At 43.2% G+C, this 18807-nt stretch overlaps 3 protein-coding genes across 4 annotated transcripts; 1 reads left to right on the forward strand and 2 right to left on the reverse strand.

Annotated features, from left to right (window-relative positions):
• Nucleotides 1-1817: 1817 nt before the first annotated feature.
• LOC123482638 (probable tRNA pseudouridine synthase 1) lies at nucleotides 1818-3542 on the reverse strand. Its single transcript, XM_045211037.1, has one exon. The coding sequence runs from the start codon at nucleotides 3508-3510 to the stop codon at nucleotides 2620-2622; it is 891 nt and encodes a 296-aa protein (XP_045066972.1). The 5' UTR covers nucleotides 3511-3542; the 3' UTR covers nucleotides 1818-2619.
• A 41-nt stretch (nucleotides 3543-3583) lies between these two features.
• Nucleotides 3584-12752, forward strand: LOC121551587 (E3 ubiquitin-protein ligase CHIP-like). Of its 2 annotated transcripts, none has more exons than XM_045211038.1 (8): nucleotides 3584-3902; nucleotides 6333-6532; nucleotides 6785-6983; nucleotides 8278-8443; nucleotides 9088-9175; nucleotides 10145-10201; nucleotides 10861-10977; nucleotides 12211-12752. In XM_045211038.1, the coding sequence occupies exons 2-8, from the start codon at nucleotides 6419-6421 to the stop codon at nucleotides 12334-12336; spliced, it is 867 nt and encodes a 288-aa protein (XP_045066973.1). In that variant the 5' UTR covers nucleotides 3584-3902; nucleotides 6333-6418; the 3' UTR covers nucleotides 12337-12752. The 2 variants fall into 2 exon arrangements, with proteins under 2 accessions (XP_045066973.1, XP_045066974.1); XM_045211039.1 differs by having other exon boundaries at nucleotides 6337-6532.
• A 2048-nt stretch (nucleotides 12753-14800) lies between these two features.
• On the reverse strand, nucleotides 14801-17992 carry LOC123482574 (jmjC domain-containing protein 8-like). The gene is made up of 7 exons (XM_045210714.1): nucleotides 17915-17992; nucleotides 17717-17813; nucleotides 17563-17631; nucleotides 17262-17381; nucleotides 16417-16484; nucleotides 15819-15953; nucleotides 14801-15215 (listed from the first exon to the last, which is right to left on the reverse strand). Exons 1-7 carry the CDS (start codon nucleotides 17990-17992, stop codon nucleotides 15135-15137), a joined length of 648 nt encoding a protein of 215 aa, XP_045066649.1. The 3' UTR covers nucleotides 14801-15134.
• Nucleotides 17993-18807: the final 815 nt, after the last annotated feature.

Here is an 18807-nt window from a genome sequence, read left to right on the forward strand (position 1 = left end):
TTTGTGATGTCACGTTTCTTAAAATCTACAGTATGTACTGTGTGTGTGTTTTTAACTGGCAAATAAAATCAATAAATCAGTCAATTAATGCAATTGTTGTATAAATGTATTCAACACCCAACCGTAGTACTACTACTACTACGTAGTACACCTCCTTCTCTCCTACCTTGCTGTTGAACACATCCTCCTCTTTATTGCAAAGCCAGTCCCGGCACTGTTACAGGCATCATTTCTATGGATGTGTATATTACTAGAACATGATTAAAGTGATAATGCCCGAGAAGCCGGCTGGAATGCGGTTTTAACCAATCAGCATTCAGGATTAGACCCACCTGTTGTATAATTTAATATAGCAACCTGTTTTACACCATTACTACGTCATTGTAATTGGCTGAAGACTAAAGAATGTAATGTTTAAAAAGAAAAACGTTTTACTATGTTTCTAGATGAAATAATGTTGTTGAATTGTAATACATCTTATTTTTTTCATGCATTTTGAGTTTTTTTAAAATATGGTTACTTTCAAAGCCCTCTACCCCATCTAGTGCTAGTACAAGGTAAGACATGGAAGCGACTTGCAATGTGTAACTCAATCCTTTTCTAACTGACAGCAGTGCATGTCTGAATTAATACTACTAATAAGTCCACTTCCTTTTGGAGAATAGAATTTAACTATTGACCTACTGAATTGACCTACTTCTCACTTATAACATAGTTTTTCGGTTTAATTCGTGGAGAGATTGGGTTTACCCCTGGAGGTGGATCATCATGTGACTTCTGCCATGTAGCTGGATCACTGGCCTTTTCTCAATAGAATTTGCTTAACTCTTGCATCCTCTCTCCTCTGTCCTCTCTCACCTCCTTTTGAAAAAGGTCAAAGGTAATCGAGGAGAGGCAGCGAGGACTCCTCCACGTGGCATCATCAGGCAAATTACCATAACGGGTGGATCCCAAAATATATGTGTTAAGTGATATAAACAAATATAGTTGTGCAGGACAATGTATAGATACAACGGTAAGTGGCATATTGTTATTAAACATGTGCTTACTTTTGTCCTCTGACAAAACAAAAGCTGATTCAAGGGGTTGTGGCAGATTTAAAAACTCCTCTGCGAAGGACTCTGGTAGGATACACATGACTATCCTTGATGAAAGGTGGCTATAGAGGAGGAAAGGACACTCTTCCATTTGCCTACTAACAAATTGACCTCTCCTCCACCAGTCACAGAGGAGCGTGGATGGAGGAGAGGGTGGAGGACAGACTTTTTCCTAAATGAGAAAAGGCCACTGTCTACTAGTGCCATCCCAACTGGCATTAACATTACTGTCAGCGCTAACAGTTTTTTATATAAATAGTTGCATTTTTAAATACACTGAAAAAATATAAACGCAACAATTTCAAAGATTTTACTGAGTTACAGTTCATATAAGGAAATCAGTCAATTTAAATTAATTAATTAGGCCCTATTCAATGGATTTTACATGAATGGGAATACAGATATGCATCTGTTGGTCACAGATACCTTAAAACAAAAGTAGGGGCGTGGATCAGAAAACCAGTCAGTATTTGCCTCATGCAGCGCGACACATCTCCTTTGCATAGAGTTGATCAGGCTGTTGATTGTGGCCTGTGGAATGTTGTCCCACTTCAATGGCTGTGTGAAATTGCTGGATATTGGCGGGAACTATATGCCACACCTGTCAGGTGGATGGATTATCTTGGCAAAGGAGAAATGCTCACTAACAGGGATGTAAACAAATGTGTGCACAAAATTAGACTGAAATAAGCTTTTTGTGGAAATGGAAAATGTCTGTGATCTTTTATTTCAGCTCATGAAACCAGCACTTTACATGTTGTGTTTATATTTTAGTTCAGTGTAGTATCCTCAAATGAATTTACAGTGGATTGAATTTAACCAATGTCTTATTGAGGATTTGAATGTGCTCTCTAGCAACTTCATATGTGCAAGGCTTCTTGGGGCCCCAATGAACATACTAAGAAAACCAAACATGACTAGGCTATTATGACCTAAATAGGAGAAACACTATCTCTGTGTTTACAACAAAACATTTACAAAATACTTGTATTATTGTTTATTAATTCTGACATGTCAGTTAGAAAGGTATGGGAGTTACATTTCAAGTTGCTTCCATGTCTTATCTTGTGCCAACACTAGATGGTGTAGAGATCTTTGAAAGTAAAAATATTCCAAACAAAACCTCAAAATGCATGAAAAAATGAGATATAGTACAATTCACCAAAATAAAACCAATATTTAAAAATGCAAAATGTATTATTTAATCTAGAAACAAAACAAAAAACATTAAAATTGTCTTCAGTCATGTCCAATGACATGATATAATGTTCTAGTAATATACACATCCACAGAAATGATGCATGTAACAGTGCAGGGACTGCCTTCAACTGGCTTTCGCCAAAGAATGGACCGGCATGAGGAATATGTTGTAAATTCCCTCCAGCCATGCTTGCACCAAAACAATGCTTTTACATGCATGAGAGGGAGAGAAGACGTGTACACCTCCGGGGAGGGGCAGATAACCAAAACGCAGCCTTTAGCTCTCATATAGAGAGGGGACAATGTGACTGAGGGGGAGGGGTTATAACGCCCCTTTTTCATCTTTGCCATTCTTATCCCCCTTCACCTGGACGTTCAGTTCAACCCCCAGGTTTGGGCTTGTGCCATCCTCCTTGGTGACCTCTGACCCAGGACAGGGCTGCATGGACTGAACAATGTGCTGCAGTGTCCAGTGTTCCTCCCGCAGCGTGTGGGCGTCAAGGGTAAACTGACCCTGTTTGGTCCGGATCAGCTTCCTCACGTGGGCACACGACGAGAGTGCTTTTCCCAGGTCGTCCACCAAGCTTCTGATATAAAATCCACCACCGCATTCAACGTCAAGAGTGAAGAGGGGGGGTGTGAAGTCCTGCAGTGACAAGTTATACACTGTGACCGGCCGTGCAGGTTTGGCTTCCACCTCGTGGCCTTGCTTCAGCAGGACAGACAGACGCTTGCCATCCTTCTTCAGTGCAGAGTACAGTGGAGGAACCTGCATGACATCCCCTGTGAACTGCTTCAACTTCTCCTCAAAGGCTTCCCTGGTAATGTGATCATAGAGCTTCTCATGAACCACATTGCCTGTGGCGTCAAGGGTGTCTGTTGCTTTTCCCAACTCTCCAACAGCCATGTATTTCTTTGAACCAGCCAGCATAGTACTAAGCATCTTTGTTCCATTTCCAATCCCAACAACGAGCACACCAGAGGCTGCACTGTCCAGAGTCCCGCCATGCCCCATTTTCAAAACTTGCTTCTTCCTCTTTCTGGGATTAGGATCTTTCACACCGGCCTCTTTGAGGAGTGCCTCTTTTAATGAGTTTAATACATCAGCAGACGTAGGTCCTTCCTTTTTATAAATGGCAAAAAGTCCATTTAAAGATTGTAGTTTTGACAAAGAATGTTTAGGCACAGTTACGCCAGTTACTGTTCCAGCCATGCTTGCTTTCCAAAACAATGAGGCGCGAGTTGATGACGTAATTTTAACTGAAAACACTTCCGTTTACAAATGCGTCATCATCAATGACTACCAGAAATGTATCAAAACATTATTAGCTAGGTAAATTAGCTGGCTACGCATTAGTGTATCATCCCAGCTAAAGCAATACTACAGACTACACTATGCCAAATAGTATCAATTGATTATACACATGTTTGGATAGCTGTGCTTTTCGATATCGTTTGGCAGTTTGCAAGCTAGCTATATTCCAAAATATTCAACTGTCTGCGTAGGAAGAAGTAGACAGACAAGCTCTGTGAGAGGAGGCCAAAACCAGGACGAGAGCGAAGTCGTGGAGGCCGCTTGACACCTGAGGGGAGGGCATCGAAACGGTAACAGGCTAGCTAGCGTCATGCTTGTAGCTATTTGGAAGCTTGCCAGCTAGCTAGAGTTGACTATTTTCCCTGTATCTTTACTTCAGTGTAACTGTCAAATCAAACGATGTAGCTCTCTAGCCCCTGTTATTTTATCCAAACATTGTGCTAGTAGTGAACGACAAATTGGCTACAGGTTGGGAAACACTGTTTACAGTAGAGTAGACCAGCAACACACCTCAGTCACTGTTTATAGTAGTAGACCGACAACACCCCTCAATCACTGTTTCTAGTTGTAGACCGGCAACACCCCTCAATCACTGTTTATAGTAGTAGACAGGCAACACCCCTCAATCACTGTTTATAGTAGTAGACAGGCAACACCCCTCAATCACTGTTTATAGAAGGCGACAGGCAACACCCCTCAATCACTGTTTATAGAAGTAGACAGGCAACACCCCTCAGTCACAGTTTATAGTAGTAGACAGGCAACACCCCTCAATCACTGTTTATAGAAGGCGACAGGCAACACCCCTCAATCACTGTTTATAGAAGTAGACAGGCAACACCCCTCAGTCACTGTTAATAGTAGTAGACCGGCAAAACCCCTCAATCACTGTTTATAATAGTAGACAGGCAACACCCCCTCAATCACTGTTTATAGTAGTAGACAGGCAACACCCCTCAATCACTGTTTATAGAAGTAGACAGGCAACACCCCTCAATCACTGTTTATAGAAGTAGACAGGCAACACCCCTCAATCACTGTTTATAGAAGTAGACAGGCAACACCCCTCAGTCACTGTTTATAGAAGTAGACAGGCAACACCCCTCAGTCACTGTTTATAGTAGTAGACAGGCAACACCCCTCAATCACTGTTAATAGTAGTAGACCGGCAAAACCCCTCAATCACTGTTTATAGTAGTAGACCGGCAAAACCCCTCAATCACTGTTTATAATAGTAGACAGGCAACACCCCTCAATCACTGTTTATAGTAGTAGACAGGCAACACCCCTCAGTCACTGTTTATAGTAGTAGACAGGCAACACCCCTCAATCACTGTTTATATAATAGTAGACAGGCAACACCCCTCAGTCACTGTTTATAGATGTAGACTGGCAACACCCCTCAATCACTGTTAATAGTAGTAGACCGGCAAAACCCCTCAATCACTGTTTATAGTAGTAGACCGCAAAACCCCTCAATCACTGTTTATAATAGTAGACAGGCAACACCCCTCAATCACTGTTTATAGTAGTAGACAGGCAACACCCCTCAGTCACTGTTTATAGTAGTAGACAGGCAACACCCCTCAATCACTGTTTATAATAGTAGACAGGCAACACCCCTCAGTCACTGTTTATAGATGTAGACTGGCAACACCCCTCAATCACTGTTTATAATAGTAGACAGGCAACACCCCTCAGTCACTGTTTATAGATGTAGACTGGCAACACCCCTCAATCACTGTTTATAGTAGTAGACAGGCAACACCCCTCAATCACTGTTTATAGTAGTAGACAGGCAACACCCCTCAATCACTGTTTATAGAAGGCGACAGGCAACACCCCTCAATCACTGTTTATAGAAGTAGACAGGCAACACCCCTCAGTCACAGTTTATAGTAGTAGACAGGCAACACCCCTCAATCACTGTTTATAGAAGGCGACAGGCAACACCCCTCAATCACTGTTTATAGAAGTAGACAGGCAACACCCCTCAGTCACTGTTAATAGTAGTAGACCGGCAAAACCCCTCAATCACTGTTTATAATAGTAGACAGGCAACACCCCTCAATCACTGTTTATAGTAGTAGACAGGCAACACCCCTCAATCACTGTTTATAGAAGTAGACAGGCAACACCCCTCAATCACTGTTTATAGAAGTAGACAGGCAACACCCCTCAATCACTGTTTATAGAAGTAGACAGGCAACACCCCTCAGTCACTGTTTATAGAAGTAGACAGGCAACACCCCTCAGTCACTGTTTATAGTAGTAGACAGGCAACACCCCTCAATCACTGTTAATAGTAGTAGACCGGCAAAACCCCTCAATCACTGTTTATAGTAGTAGACCGGCAAAACCCCTCAATCACTGTTTATAATAGTAGACAGGCAACACCCCTCAATCACTGTTTATAGTAGTAGACAGGCAACACCCCTCAGTCACTGTTTATAGTAGTAGACAGGCAACACCCCTCAATCACTGTTTATAGTAGTAGACAGGCAACACCCCTCAGTCACTGTTTATAGTAGTAGACAGGCAACACCCCTCAATCACTGTTTATAATAGTAGACAGGCAACACCCCTCAGTCACTGTTTATAGATGTAGACTGGCAACACCCCTCAATCACTGTTTATAGAAGTAGACAGGCAACACCCCTCAAATAACCCCCCCCCACCTAAACTATTGATGTCTTGGTACTTGTGCCCTCTCCCCCCAGCCAGCCGCAGCTCGGCCTGAGACACGGGTAGCAGTATAGGGAAGCAGAGCGGAGAGGCCGCCGCCACGGCGGGGCCGGCGGACAAAATGGCGGGCAGCCCCGAGAAGAGTGTCTCGGCGCAGGAGTGGAAGGAGCAGGGCAACCGCCTCTTCCTCAGCCGCAAGTACCAGGAGTCAGCCGCCTGCTACAGCAAAGCTATCGTAAGGACAAGGGGTCGGGAGATAGATAAAGAAAGAAAGAGAGAGAGTGTGGGTGGAACTGAGGTGTGTGTGGGCGGAACTGAGGTAGTGCACAAAATTGTAACTTTGCATGATGAGTAACCTCACCCCGAGACCTAGGAAGTCAGCTATCGCTTGTAGTGAAGAGTGTGTGTGTAAGCATGGCATACTTAGGAATGGGATAAGGGTATGAGAAACGGGGATAGAAATAGTGAATAATGTGTTTGTCTCCAGAAGCGGAACCCCTCGGTGTCTGTGTACTACACCAACCGGGCACTGTGCCACGTGAAGCTGCAGCAACACGATAAGGCCCTGGCCGACTGCAAGCAGGCGCTGGAGCTGGACCCCCAGTCAGTCAAGGCCCTCTTCTTCCTGGGCCAGTGTCACCTGGAGATGGAGAACTACGACGAGGCCATCGGCAACCTGCAGAGAGGTGGGCTGGGGGCCTAGGTGGCAATCAAGGGTCCAGACACAGAGGGTGCATCTCAATAGTCTAAATGGGCCTCCTGTCCCATAGACCTCCTGTGCTATAGATCTCCTGTGCCATAGACCTTCTGTCCCATAGTCCTCCTGTCCCGTTGTCTTCCTGTCCCATAGACCTCAGGTCTCTTGTCTTCTCTCCTTCATCTGTACTCATTTTAAAGAACTGGACAAGTGTCAAAAGGAGATGAGGAGAGGAAGCTACTTTAGACTATTGAGATGGAGATGAGGAGGGGGAAGCTACTAGACTACTGAGATGAGGAGAGGAAGCTATTAGACTATTGAGATGAGGAGAGGAAGCTACTAGACTGCTGAGATGAGGAGAGGAAGCTACTAGACTACTGATGAGAGGAAGCTACTAGACTACTGAGATGAGGAGAGGAAGCTACTAGACTGCTGAGATGAGGAGAGGAAGCTACTAGACTACTGAGGAGAGGAAGCTACTAGACTGCTGAGATGAGGAGAGGAAGCTACTAGACTACTGAGATGAGGAGAGGAAGCTACTAACTACTGAGATGGAGAGGAGATGAGGAGAGGAAGCTACTAGACTACTGAGATGAGGAGAGGAAACTACTTTAGACTATTGAGATGGATAAGGAGAGGAAGCTATTAGACTATTGAGATGAGGAGAGGAAGCTACTTTAGACTATTGAGATAGATGAGGAGAGGAAGCTATTAGACTATTGAGATGAGGAGAGGAAGCTACTAGACTGCTGAGATGAGGAGAGGAAGCTACTAGACTACTGAGGAGAGGAAGCTACTAGACTACTGAGATGAGGAGAGGAAGCTACTAGACTGCTGAGATGAGGAGAGGAAGCTACTAGACTACTGAGGAGAGGAAGCTACTAGACTGCTGAGATGAGGAGAGGAAGCTACTAGACTACTGAGGAGAGGAAGCTACTAGACTGCTGAGATGAGGAGAGGAAGCTACTAGACTACTGAGATGAGGAGAGGAAGCTACTAACTACTGAGATGGAGAGGAGATGAGGAGAGGAAGCTACTAGACTACTGAGATGAAGAGAGGAAACTACATTATACTATTGAGATGAAGGAGAGGAGATGAGGAGAGGAACCTGCTTCAGACCATTGAGATGCACCCACCCCAGACACTTCCATTCAGGAGTCTAGATACACACATCAAAATATATTTCTAAGTTACTTGACAGGACATTGGATAAAGTCAGCTCTACCAGCTAATACATCATTATATCATTAATAATAATAGTTGTCCTTCATTTGGTCATCAGCATATAACCTGGCAAAAGAGCAACGGTTGAACTTTGGCGACGACATTCCCAGTGCCCTCCGGATAGCCAAGAAGAAGCGCTGGAACAGCATCGAGGAGAAGCGCATTAACCAGGAGAACGAGCTGCACGCCTATCTCACCAAACTCATCCTGGCAGAGAAGAAGAGGTGAGGGATTTTTTCTGTGCTCACCTATAGTTTGTTTCCTGCCTTGTGTTCTATATGTGTATTTACAACACTCAAGTTTAAATGGAACAACCATAAAAGTTGCGCAATCAATTCCCATTAGTCAGTGGGAAACCATTACATTCTCCCTGCCTTGTTTGTAGAAGGTCTCTTACCGTTGGGGGCATTAATATAATAATAATATATGCCATTTGGCAGACACTTTTAACCAAAGCAGTCATGCGAGCATATACTTTTTATGCCCGGTGGTCCCGGGAATCAAACCCACTATCCTGATGTTGCAAGCGCCATGCTCTAGATGACTGCTAATTAACTTTGTGCTTGGCGTCACCCTGGGGGATTGTTTTTTTTGTTTTTTTTTATGCCCCCAACTGTAGTTGGTGTGTAAAACCAGTTAGTCCATCCATTTTATAGGCCTACAATCCATGCTATCCATTGATATTGTAATAAGCCTTGGTTGGTGGAAGTTACTGAAGTAATCCATATTATCCATTTATATTGTAATAAGCTAAGCCTTGGTTGGTTGAAGTTACTGAAGTAATCCATACTATCCATTTATATTGCAATAAGCTAAACTTTGGTTGAAGATAGCAGAGTGATTTGGATGACTTTGGTCCTGTCCTCAGGGAACTGGATGACAGCAGAGAGGAACAAGACGGCAAGTCGGAGGAATGCAGAAGCCGACACGACCTCACTAAGTTCCAGTCCAAACATGTGAGTCCCAAACCAAGTGTACCAAGAGTAATGTACGTTGCACATCCAGCTAACGTCCACAGACGCAGGGTATAAACAAATAACAATGGGAAAGTAAGGACTAGAAATGGTTCAACAACAAAAGGGCTTTCATCAGCTAAACATATTTATAGAGTCAGAAACAAAGTCTTAATCCAACGACATGTTAACACAACCTTACTAATCAAGATCAAGTTTTTTTTCATAAGGATATGCAACAGAACAGGGGTGTTAATCACCCCAAAACTCTGAGGGGCCACAAAGTACGTGAGGATGGCTGGGGTGGTCTAAAGGGGTGTTAGGAGAATTTAGCATTTATGCTTAATTCTATGTAAAAAAAATTAAAAAAAGTTTGCAAAGCATACCTTGAGCTGTCTGTATCCTCCTGACTGGTGGTAAAAAAAAAAAAAATGCTTCTCTGCTAAAATCAGGGTAAAAGATTGAAAGGAATATGAGTCTTATTCAGTACATTTAGTTATTGCTTGCTTTTCTAGTCTACCAACCTTGCCAGCAGGCATACCAGCTAAGATAGTTAGACAAGCTAGCTACTGTAACTTGATTGATAGCCTGAAATGGCTTCTTGGTAGCTAGTTATGAGGTTGGGAGATTGGGAACCTATCTGGGCTAGCTAAAGCCAACTTCGTAAAATTGCTAGGTGGCTAGTAGTATTACAGAGAAAAAATAAAAAATGTATTCATTTGTTTTGTGCTTTGCTTTTTTACAGGACAAATCTGAGGGGGCACGTGCCCCTGTGCCCCCTATGAGCATGACGCCTCTGCAGCAGAACATGTTTTAAACCCGTTTAAAACGTGTTTGGTCTTATTCTAGCTTATTGCATGTATGTGTGTCTTTCAGAGGGTTTGGGATAAAGTGGAAGTGACATTTTGGTTGGACCCTGTGTACAATTGACAAATAAAGTGATCTTAAATTAGGGGTCACATTTCTCTACAGGACAAGCAACTGTCAGACATGGAGGAGCTCTTCTCTCAGCTGGATGAGAAGAGGAAGGTGAGTGCTCTCTACTGCCTCCTGGTGGATACAGGATCAGGGGGAGAATCTCTTGCATTTCCTTGATTCCTCCTGTCCCCTTTCCTCGCCTCCTTCCGAAAACCCATTGGATGAGAAGGTCAGAGGTCCCTCCCCTCTAACCTTCTCATCCAATGGTTTTTGAGAAGGAGGAGAGAGAGGAATAGAGGAAATACAATTGACATACTCCCATGCTCTTTACATCTGTTTACCCCTGTCCCCTAGCCTAGCCCCTACACCCTTGGCACTCCTGCACTCTGAGTGATAGGGAGATATAAATACCAAGGTTCTTACTAGTTTCATCTTGCCTTCTGATTGGCTGGGTGAAAATGATTCCAAATTGATTCCGCCTGTCCAATCCTCTCAGATCTACCGGAGCGGCTTGTCTGCTGTGGAGTAGGGGCTAGGGGTTTGGAATTCAGCACTAGCCCATACATCATCAATGGTTTCTGTTTGGCTATCACTCTGGCCATACTAGAAACAACTCTATTCCTAAACCCTTAAAAAATCTTAACCCAAGCCCTTTGTTAATAACAAATACCGGGTTAGAATGTACAAGACACTAAAATATGTAACCACAGTAGACATCCTGTCTAGCATGGCCATGTATTGATATTTTATAACCTCTGTTTGTTTAACAGAAGAGGGAGATCCCAGACTACCTGTGTGGAAAGATCAGCTTTGAGTTGATGAGGGAGCCCTGCATTACACCCAGTGGGATCACTTACGACCGCAAAGACATCGAGGAGCACCTACAGGTAAGGATTAGGCTCATAAAACCCAACACTAGGCAACAGCAGTGACTAGGGTCAGGTTAGAATGATGGACTCTTATGGCATCCTCGATAAGGTGGAAAACCCTCCCTACAAATCACGCGGCAGACATGCCAGAACGTCATGATTTGAAACCAAAACCTTTGCAGTGGTTTTAGTGAAGGTAGTTGATGCAAACTAGCCACTTGCGAAATGCGCTCATTAAAAATAACATCTGTGATCGCCATCTTGCTAGCTACAATTTAGCATTTTATTCAAGCGGATAAGGTGTTGATGTAGGCAGTGAAGTGGTTCCTCTATGCCAAACTGACGTTCTGTGACATACAGACATGTTAAACTGGAACGACTGTGGGAGAAAACCTGGATGTCTAGAGAGACTAGGTAATGATAGGCAGGAGTACTCCAAATAGAATCTCCCAGAATACTCCTTTAAACCCACAATGAATCACTGACCATGTAAAACAATAGTTACACATAATTTCTGTGGCAATATTATTAAGTATTAAGCAGGGGTGAAGGTAAGGTCCGGTACAGCTTCCCGGCAAAATAAATAGTGGGGGTACGCCGTACCGGTAAACATGACCCTATCAAAATAATTAAAACAATGTCAAGAAAACTAGGCCATTACACCATATTACCACATGTCAGAGGCATGAAAAATGAGTGAATGGATTTGAAAAGGGCTCCAAAATGCGATGTGATTTGACGAGAACACTGACATTTTGCCAAAGCAGAGATGTGTGGCCGACACCGAGACATGCACGAACAGCAGTGTACGCATTAATTCTGGCCTAATGACAATCGCCAAATGTAATTAGACTTATGTGTTTTGTGTAACAGGTGTCACTTTCCATTCACCACTGTTTGGAGGCTGGAATTGAAATATATTGAGTGGATGAACGTGCGCTGGTAGCCTACTAGTAAAGGAGCCCTTTGAAGTGATTGTTTGACAATCAGATGAAAACATCATAACTGGTTGTGTTTATGCCACAATAAATGGTAATACATGTTCAAAGTTTAAGTGACAAATCTTTACGACTAGGCCCACAGAGATGCTATTGAATTAATAGGGATTTGATGTGTAATTCTATGATTAGGCCCATACATTTTTATTGGGAAGGAGGTCCTGTACAGGGAAGAAATTACATCTACTTTCACCCCTGGTATTAAGGTATTGTCACCCATAGGATCCTGACTGCGTTTGTTCTTTGCTTGCAGCGAGTGGGCCATTTTGACCCGGTGACACGCAGCCCTCTGACTCAAGACCAGCTGATCCCTAACCTGGCAATGAAAGAGGTCATCGATGCTTTCATCATGGAGAATGGATGGGTGGAGGACTACTGAACGAGGGAGGGAGGGAGGGAGAGAGAGAGGGGGAGGAGGAGGAATCATTCCAAAAGAAGAACCTGACATAAAAAGACGACAACAAACCAAACAAGTATGATCTGCACTTTAAAGCTGAGACTGGGACCACACTACAGACTGATACATCTTCACTAGGACTGAGACTACACCACAGACTGATACATCTTCACTAGGACTGAGACTACACCACAGACTGATACACCTTCACTAGGACTGAGACTACACCACAGACTGAAACACCTTCACTAGGACTGATACTACACCACAGACTGATACACCTTCACTAGGACTGAGACTACACCACAGACTGATACACCTTCACTAGGACTGAGACTACACTACAGACTGCTACACCTTCACTAGGACTGCCATTAAATCTCATTTTGATCTATCCATCTCGCTCTCTGTTCCCATCTTTTGTCCCCATTTATTTTATTCTGTCTCTCAGCTGCTGATACTAGTCAGAACAAATTCAGACCCAACAATTAGGACACGCTACCAAACATTGCACCGAATCAGAGCACATCATCCAACAACAGGACCCAATCAGAATCTAGTACCCAACACCTTGGGCCAATCGCCTGAATGTTGCACTCAGAACAACCAATCATATTGTTGGTCCTCTGTAGCTCAGCTGTAGCTCAGCTGGTAGAGCACGGCGCTTGTAACGCCAAGGTAGTGGGTTCGATCCCCGGGACCACCCATACACAAAAATGTATGCACGCATGACTGTAAGTCGCTTTGGATAAAAGCGTCTGCTAAATGGCATATTATTATTATATTGCAGACTTCTAACACGGCGACCCAATCACATCCTAGACCTCGAGTCTACAAATGCAGCGATTGACCAATCAGGGCTAAATGTACTCTACTTGTGGTGATGCTCCACAACTTGTCTTCTATTTTAAATCTCCTTTTCTATGGGGAAGAGGACTGTCTGAGGCAGCTCGATGAGTGGCCTGTAGATGGGCCAATTTTAAACCCATCCTGATCTCTTACCACCACTATGCAGCACTTACCTCTATATCTTCTTGGAGGGCTGAACAGACTGTATAAACATGAGTTGTATAATATAGAAAGAAACCCTAACCCTCATCTTCTGTGTTTTGCAGAATGTAGGGCACCAATATGTGTAATCAATATGATGGAAGGGTCCGGGAAGAGCATTGGAGGCTTTGAGCAAAGGGTTGTTTTTTGACCAAGGACGTCTCCTCTAATTTTGGCTAGCTGAGTTTCCACCATTTTGTTTCCACTCATCTGGCTCATACAGATCTTTGAGCGTAAATTAATGCGGAAGTGTGTAGCAGTAGGGGTCAGGGTTGGGGTCAATTCCAGTCAATTCAAAAAGTAAACCAAATTCCAAATGTTCCTTGAAAAGGTTGGTTTAAAATTGTCGTAGGTGTGTGTTTTTGAAGGCTGTGTTTAATTGTAATGTGTCTTCTCTGGTTTACATGTCGGTGAATGTTTTCAGGTGGTGTCCTGTCTGTGCCTCAAGTGGAGCTTGAAGTAGAATATGGAAGTCAGTCATCTGATTGGCTTTGAGAAGGGCGGTATTCTCTTCAGTATAACTTACTGCTTGTGGTCTCTCTTGTTTTAGTGATTCCACACTTAGAGCCTTAGTCCAGTGGCTGCAAAGCATGGTTGGGGTCAATTACATTTTTTAATTCAGGCGATTTTAGAAAGCAAATTCATGAATTAAAATATCCTGATAAAAAATGGGTCCTTTTCATTTCGACCCCTCAACCCTGCTGCAAACAGATAATCAGTTTCCTCTCCTCATCATTGCAGAAATCATACATTCCTCTCAGCCATATGAACCTGTTTGACTTACCAACTGAAAATGATTGAATCTGAAATTAACCTGAATATTCCTACCCTCTGCTGGATGTGAGGATGGACAGTTGTTGTGTTAGTCTGTCATGTGTATCATTATTATGGGTACATGTAGGGGTGTGTTTATGTGGGATAGGGGTGGGGGGCATACTCTCCCCCTAGGCCCTGATTCCTCCTAAGAGGGGGGTGGAAACTTGGGTCCAAAGGGGTACAGTCAAGTTTCTCTGGACCCTCATTGGGACTGTGAATGTTCTTTATTTCACTGTCGTGCTGTTATGTCAAGTGTTCCAATAAAAAAAAGCTACAACTTAGAGACTGCAGTGTTTGCATTGAAAATCAAGACACAAATGGTAATCTTTTATTTTCAAGTACTTTATTATCAAATAAATGTCATATTTGAGCTGCATTTGTCCTAGTTGGCCCGGTACAATGGAACCGATGTAAAAGTCCTGGGGCTGGAAAACCAGTATGTGACTTCCAGGGAATACAGTCAATAAACTACATTCACTCCTCTCCTTTAGGTCAGTAGAAGTTCCAATAGTCTTTGACAGCTTTGTTTCTTTGTCTCTGAAGAGTGATCTACATAGTAGTTATGACGACAGAGCAGAAATAAGGAAATGCAGTTTTGGGTTGACAGGAGTGTTGTGGTGGGGTGCCGTTTCAGCCCAGTTTACATGATACTTCTGAAAGTGCGTCCTTCCTGCTCCCCATCACTAATCACTGTGCGCTGTCTGAGGGGGTTGAGAAGAGCACAAAACACATTTCCGTCGATCACTAACACATGGACTATAAAGTTGTATTGTATTCTATATGACTGGATGTGCAAAAAATCTGATTACCTCACAGAGGGAAAAAGGAATGATGCATGTTGAAAGTATTCTAACACGGCTTTTGTCCATGGGCAATGACCCTTATGACCTTCTAGTCTGTTGCAGGATCAGGGGTCAGCCCAGGAAGGTGGAGATGAAGACACTGGTGTCCAAATTGAGCGTGGCATGCCACCAGCGGTCAGGGAAATACAGCACCTATCAGCAACAACACAAAAAGCCAGTGACATCAGAATGACAAGTTATTAATACTAGTTATTATCCTCTTCCTGCTGTTGCCGTGGTAAGGCAAAAAGACAAATCTGAACGCAGCCTATCATCCCAATTCAGTGAAAACAATGGCTCAAAAGTCATGTTTACCTCAAAACGTAGTGACCCCCATGGTTGTTTTAAATGTGTTTAAAATGATATTCCATAGTTGAAATTCAAAAAAAGGCACCTACTATTCCTATATTGTTAAATGCCTCAAACGTCATTTTAGCTCATGTTAGTGACCCATGGTTGATAAATGTTTCAAATGTGTTTAACATTTCATAGTTGAAATTCCTCCAAATTATGACTCCTATGATTGTTATCCCCATTATATGTTGGAAAATGCATCAACAATGATTGTAGCTCATGTTAGTGACCCGTGTTGACAGAGGGAAGGGTGACAGTTAAAGTATTCCGGTGCTCAACCATTCTGTCTAATCTATTATGGCTGCGTTGGCACTGGCAGCCCAATTCTGACCTTTTGACCAATTATTGGCAAAAGAGCTGATCTGATTGTCAAAAGACTAATTAGTGGGGGGGGTTTCTGACCTCTCCTGGACGGATGGTGCACTCTGTGGGCTTCTCCTCCTCAGTCAGGTAAGGGTATGTGTCTTTGACCCAGGATAGGGTGGTGTAGTTGGGGTGGAAATGGGGCGCCTTCTCCGGGGGGTACAGGAACCAGCGCTGTGGGGGTTGGAGAAAAAAACGCTATCTCATACTGTTGTGTTTAACAGACGTGCATCAATTACAACAAGGTTGTGTAGCGCATTAAGGCTTACAGCATCAATTACAATAAGGTAGTGTAGCGTGTTAAGGCTAACAGCCAGCCAGGCTGACCCTGGATTCAGGCTTACACCAGCCTACCTACTGGTGCTGGACCCATGTTTAAATATGAATCAGGTGTCATTATAGACACTGGGACAGTTGTATATTCAATGCATTCATTTTGTTGGTCGTTTCCCCTCTTCACCATTATTCCCCCTTCTTCAAGGTTCTATTGTTGTTTTATTGATGTAAAGTGTGTTGTGACCCATGTGAAATGCACTTTAAATACATCTGACTTGACTTGATTGTGAGATATTCTTAGGAGACATGATCAAGCATTAGGGTGGACCATGATTTGATAGGCAGTTCATGTGTTGTTTACCTTCCTGCCATAGATGACCTCAGAGTAGCCAGGTCCATGCCAATGGAAGGGTACACCTGTTCCTGGGCCTGGTTGGGTGGGTGGATAGAAGGTACAGGAGGTAAGCTTTAACAGAGGATGACAGCCTGTTCTTCATCACAGTAACTGGCTGTATGTATCACACACTATTAAATGTCCTCCTTTCTCTTCACACAGACACACCAGTGTGCATGGGGGTTTGTTCAGCTCTCTGGCAACCTGATAGCTGCATGTGGCAGTAAATGCATCTGAGTTTAGCCTCTTGCTTCGTACTTTGGGTCCTGTACAAGTCGCCCCGCTACTGATGGTAACGTCATATTTTAATCTACCTTGAACACCACTGCAGCTGTACATCATGATTCTGATATCCAACCCTTGACCCTGGTATAGTGTAATCCAGAATATATGAATAATAATATTACACAGAGTTTACAAAACATGCAGCTCTTTCCATGACAAACTGACCAGGTGAAAGCTATGATCCCTTATTGATGTCACTTGTTAAATCCACTTCAATCAGTGTAGATGAAGGGGAGGACACAGGTTAAATAATGATTTTTTTCACCTTGAGACATGGATTGTGTATGTGTGCCATTCAGAGGGTGAATAGGCAAGACAAAATATTGAAGTCCTTTTGAACGGGGTATGGTAGTAGGTGCCAGGCGCACCGGTTTGTGTCAAGAACTGTAACGCTGCTGGGTTTTTCACACTCAACCGTTTCCGGTGTGTATCAAGAATGGTCCACCACCCAAAGGACATCCAGCCAACTTGACACAACTGTGGGAAGCTCTACTAACTGAGCCATACAGGTCCACAGATCCACTGACCTGCGATACCGAAGCTGTAGGCCCTCGTGGTGTGAGGCAGCATGTAGCGTGGTGCCTTGTAGTTCTCAAACAGAGAGCGCCACTCAGTGAAGTTGTTGTCCCCGAAGAAATACAGAGTGTCTGTCATAGAGAGACCGGGTGAGATCCAGGATGTCTGGCTGTGTGTGAAATTTGTTTCTGTTAATGCTTTGACTTTTCAGCATGATCACATAGCATGTTGTATTATGTTACAGATCATGGTTTGCCTGTTGAGCTCATGTACTGTACAATGACCATGAGGTGTTCCAGACACCAAACTCACCACTGCCCAGTGTGTCTAAAGACTGAGGCCTCAGCAGCAAGTCCACAAACTCCTCAAATCGGACATCCACTAAATGATAATGAAGAGGTAAAGTAATGTACTACAAATAGAGAACACTAAATACCTTCTAGAATAACTACAGCTGTGTGTGTACCTTTCCTGTAAGAGTAGGTGTTGGCAGTGCTGAGCCTCACCATCCTCTCTCCATACTCCTGGAGCAGGCTGGACTTGGAGCACAAGAACTGGAATTTCTGAAAACAAAACAATTACGTTCACCAGAGCCCATTGCTAGACTGATATTAAAGTCTGTGACGAGTACATTTTTTAAATTGCTTTTTTGATTCACACGTACCGTATTGTATGAGAAACCTTTAAGGATGACCGGTTTGGAGTAGGCATATCTAGGAATAAAATAAGGTGTGTTACACATACTGTTGCAAACAAAGCCTTATAGAAAATAGGTGTTTCCAATGTATGGGTGCAGAACACACACACAGTGTAATGATTTACAGAGACTGCAAACACACCCAGTGTCAAAGTTGCGTCAATTCAAATCTGGTATTAGGAACAAAAGAGGTCAACACGACTTCTAAGATATACTAGTTATTTTAATTAATGCAAAAACCTTCAATGGTAAATATGATGTTTCGTATATACGGGCTCTCTGAAATACCTCTCAGGGCACCCCAGAGAACTAACCCATTGTTCTGGGTTCTTGCTCAAATACTCTGACAGAGGGAGTTTCACACCTCTCTGCTGACCAATTAGAGTAGAGACTTGAGCGTGGTTTAGACTTACTCAGTCAATCCGTTGATGCATCTCTGTTACCAGGCATATGTCCATATCATAACAACCTGTCATAGTGAGAAGAGCCAGCTCCCTTAGACACCATTCCTACGTCCAAGGAAGGTCCACAGATCACAAAGAACCAGTATAGTCTAGCATTTGGAGACACAAATCCCTATCTCCCTTTACCCCCTAAAACAGCTCTTCACATCAATCACAGCTTGCCAGGTGTCACAGCCTACATTAGCCCAGTCAAGAATGCATTCTTTCTAAGTTAGTCATCCCATCAATTATAAACATAATAAATCTCTCACAATCCCCCCTTTGACACCCTCTAGGGTGTCACTCATTAAAATACAATACAAACAAAAATAATCACACTTTTATTAATAGGCCATAATGATACTAAAAAATTAAAACCCTCAGTCCATCTACACCCAACTTGCAAATTGTTACCAG

The sequence above is a fragment of the Coregonus clupeaformis genome, chromosome 35 (genome assembly GCF_020615455.1).
Source record: "Coregonus clupeaformis isolate EN_2021a chromosome 35, ASM2061545v1, whole genome shotgun sequence".
Classification (NCBI taxonomy): domain Eukaryota; kingdom Metazoa; phylum Chordata; class Actinopteri; order Salmoniformes; family Salmonidae; genus Coregonus; species Coregonus clupeaformis.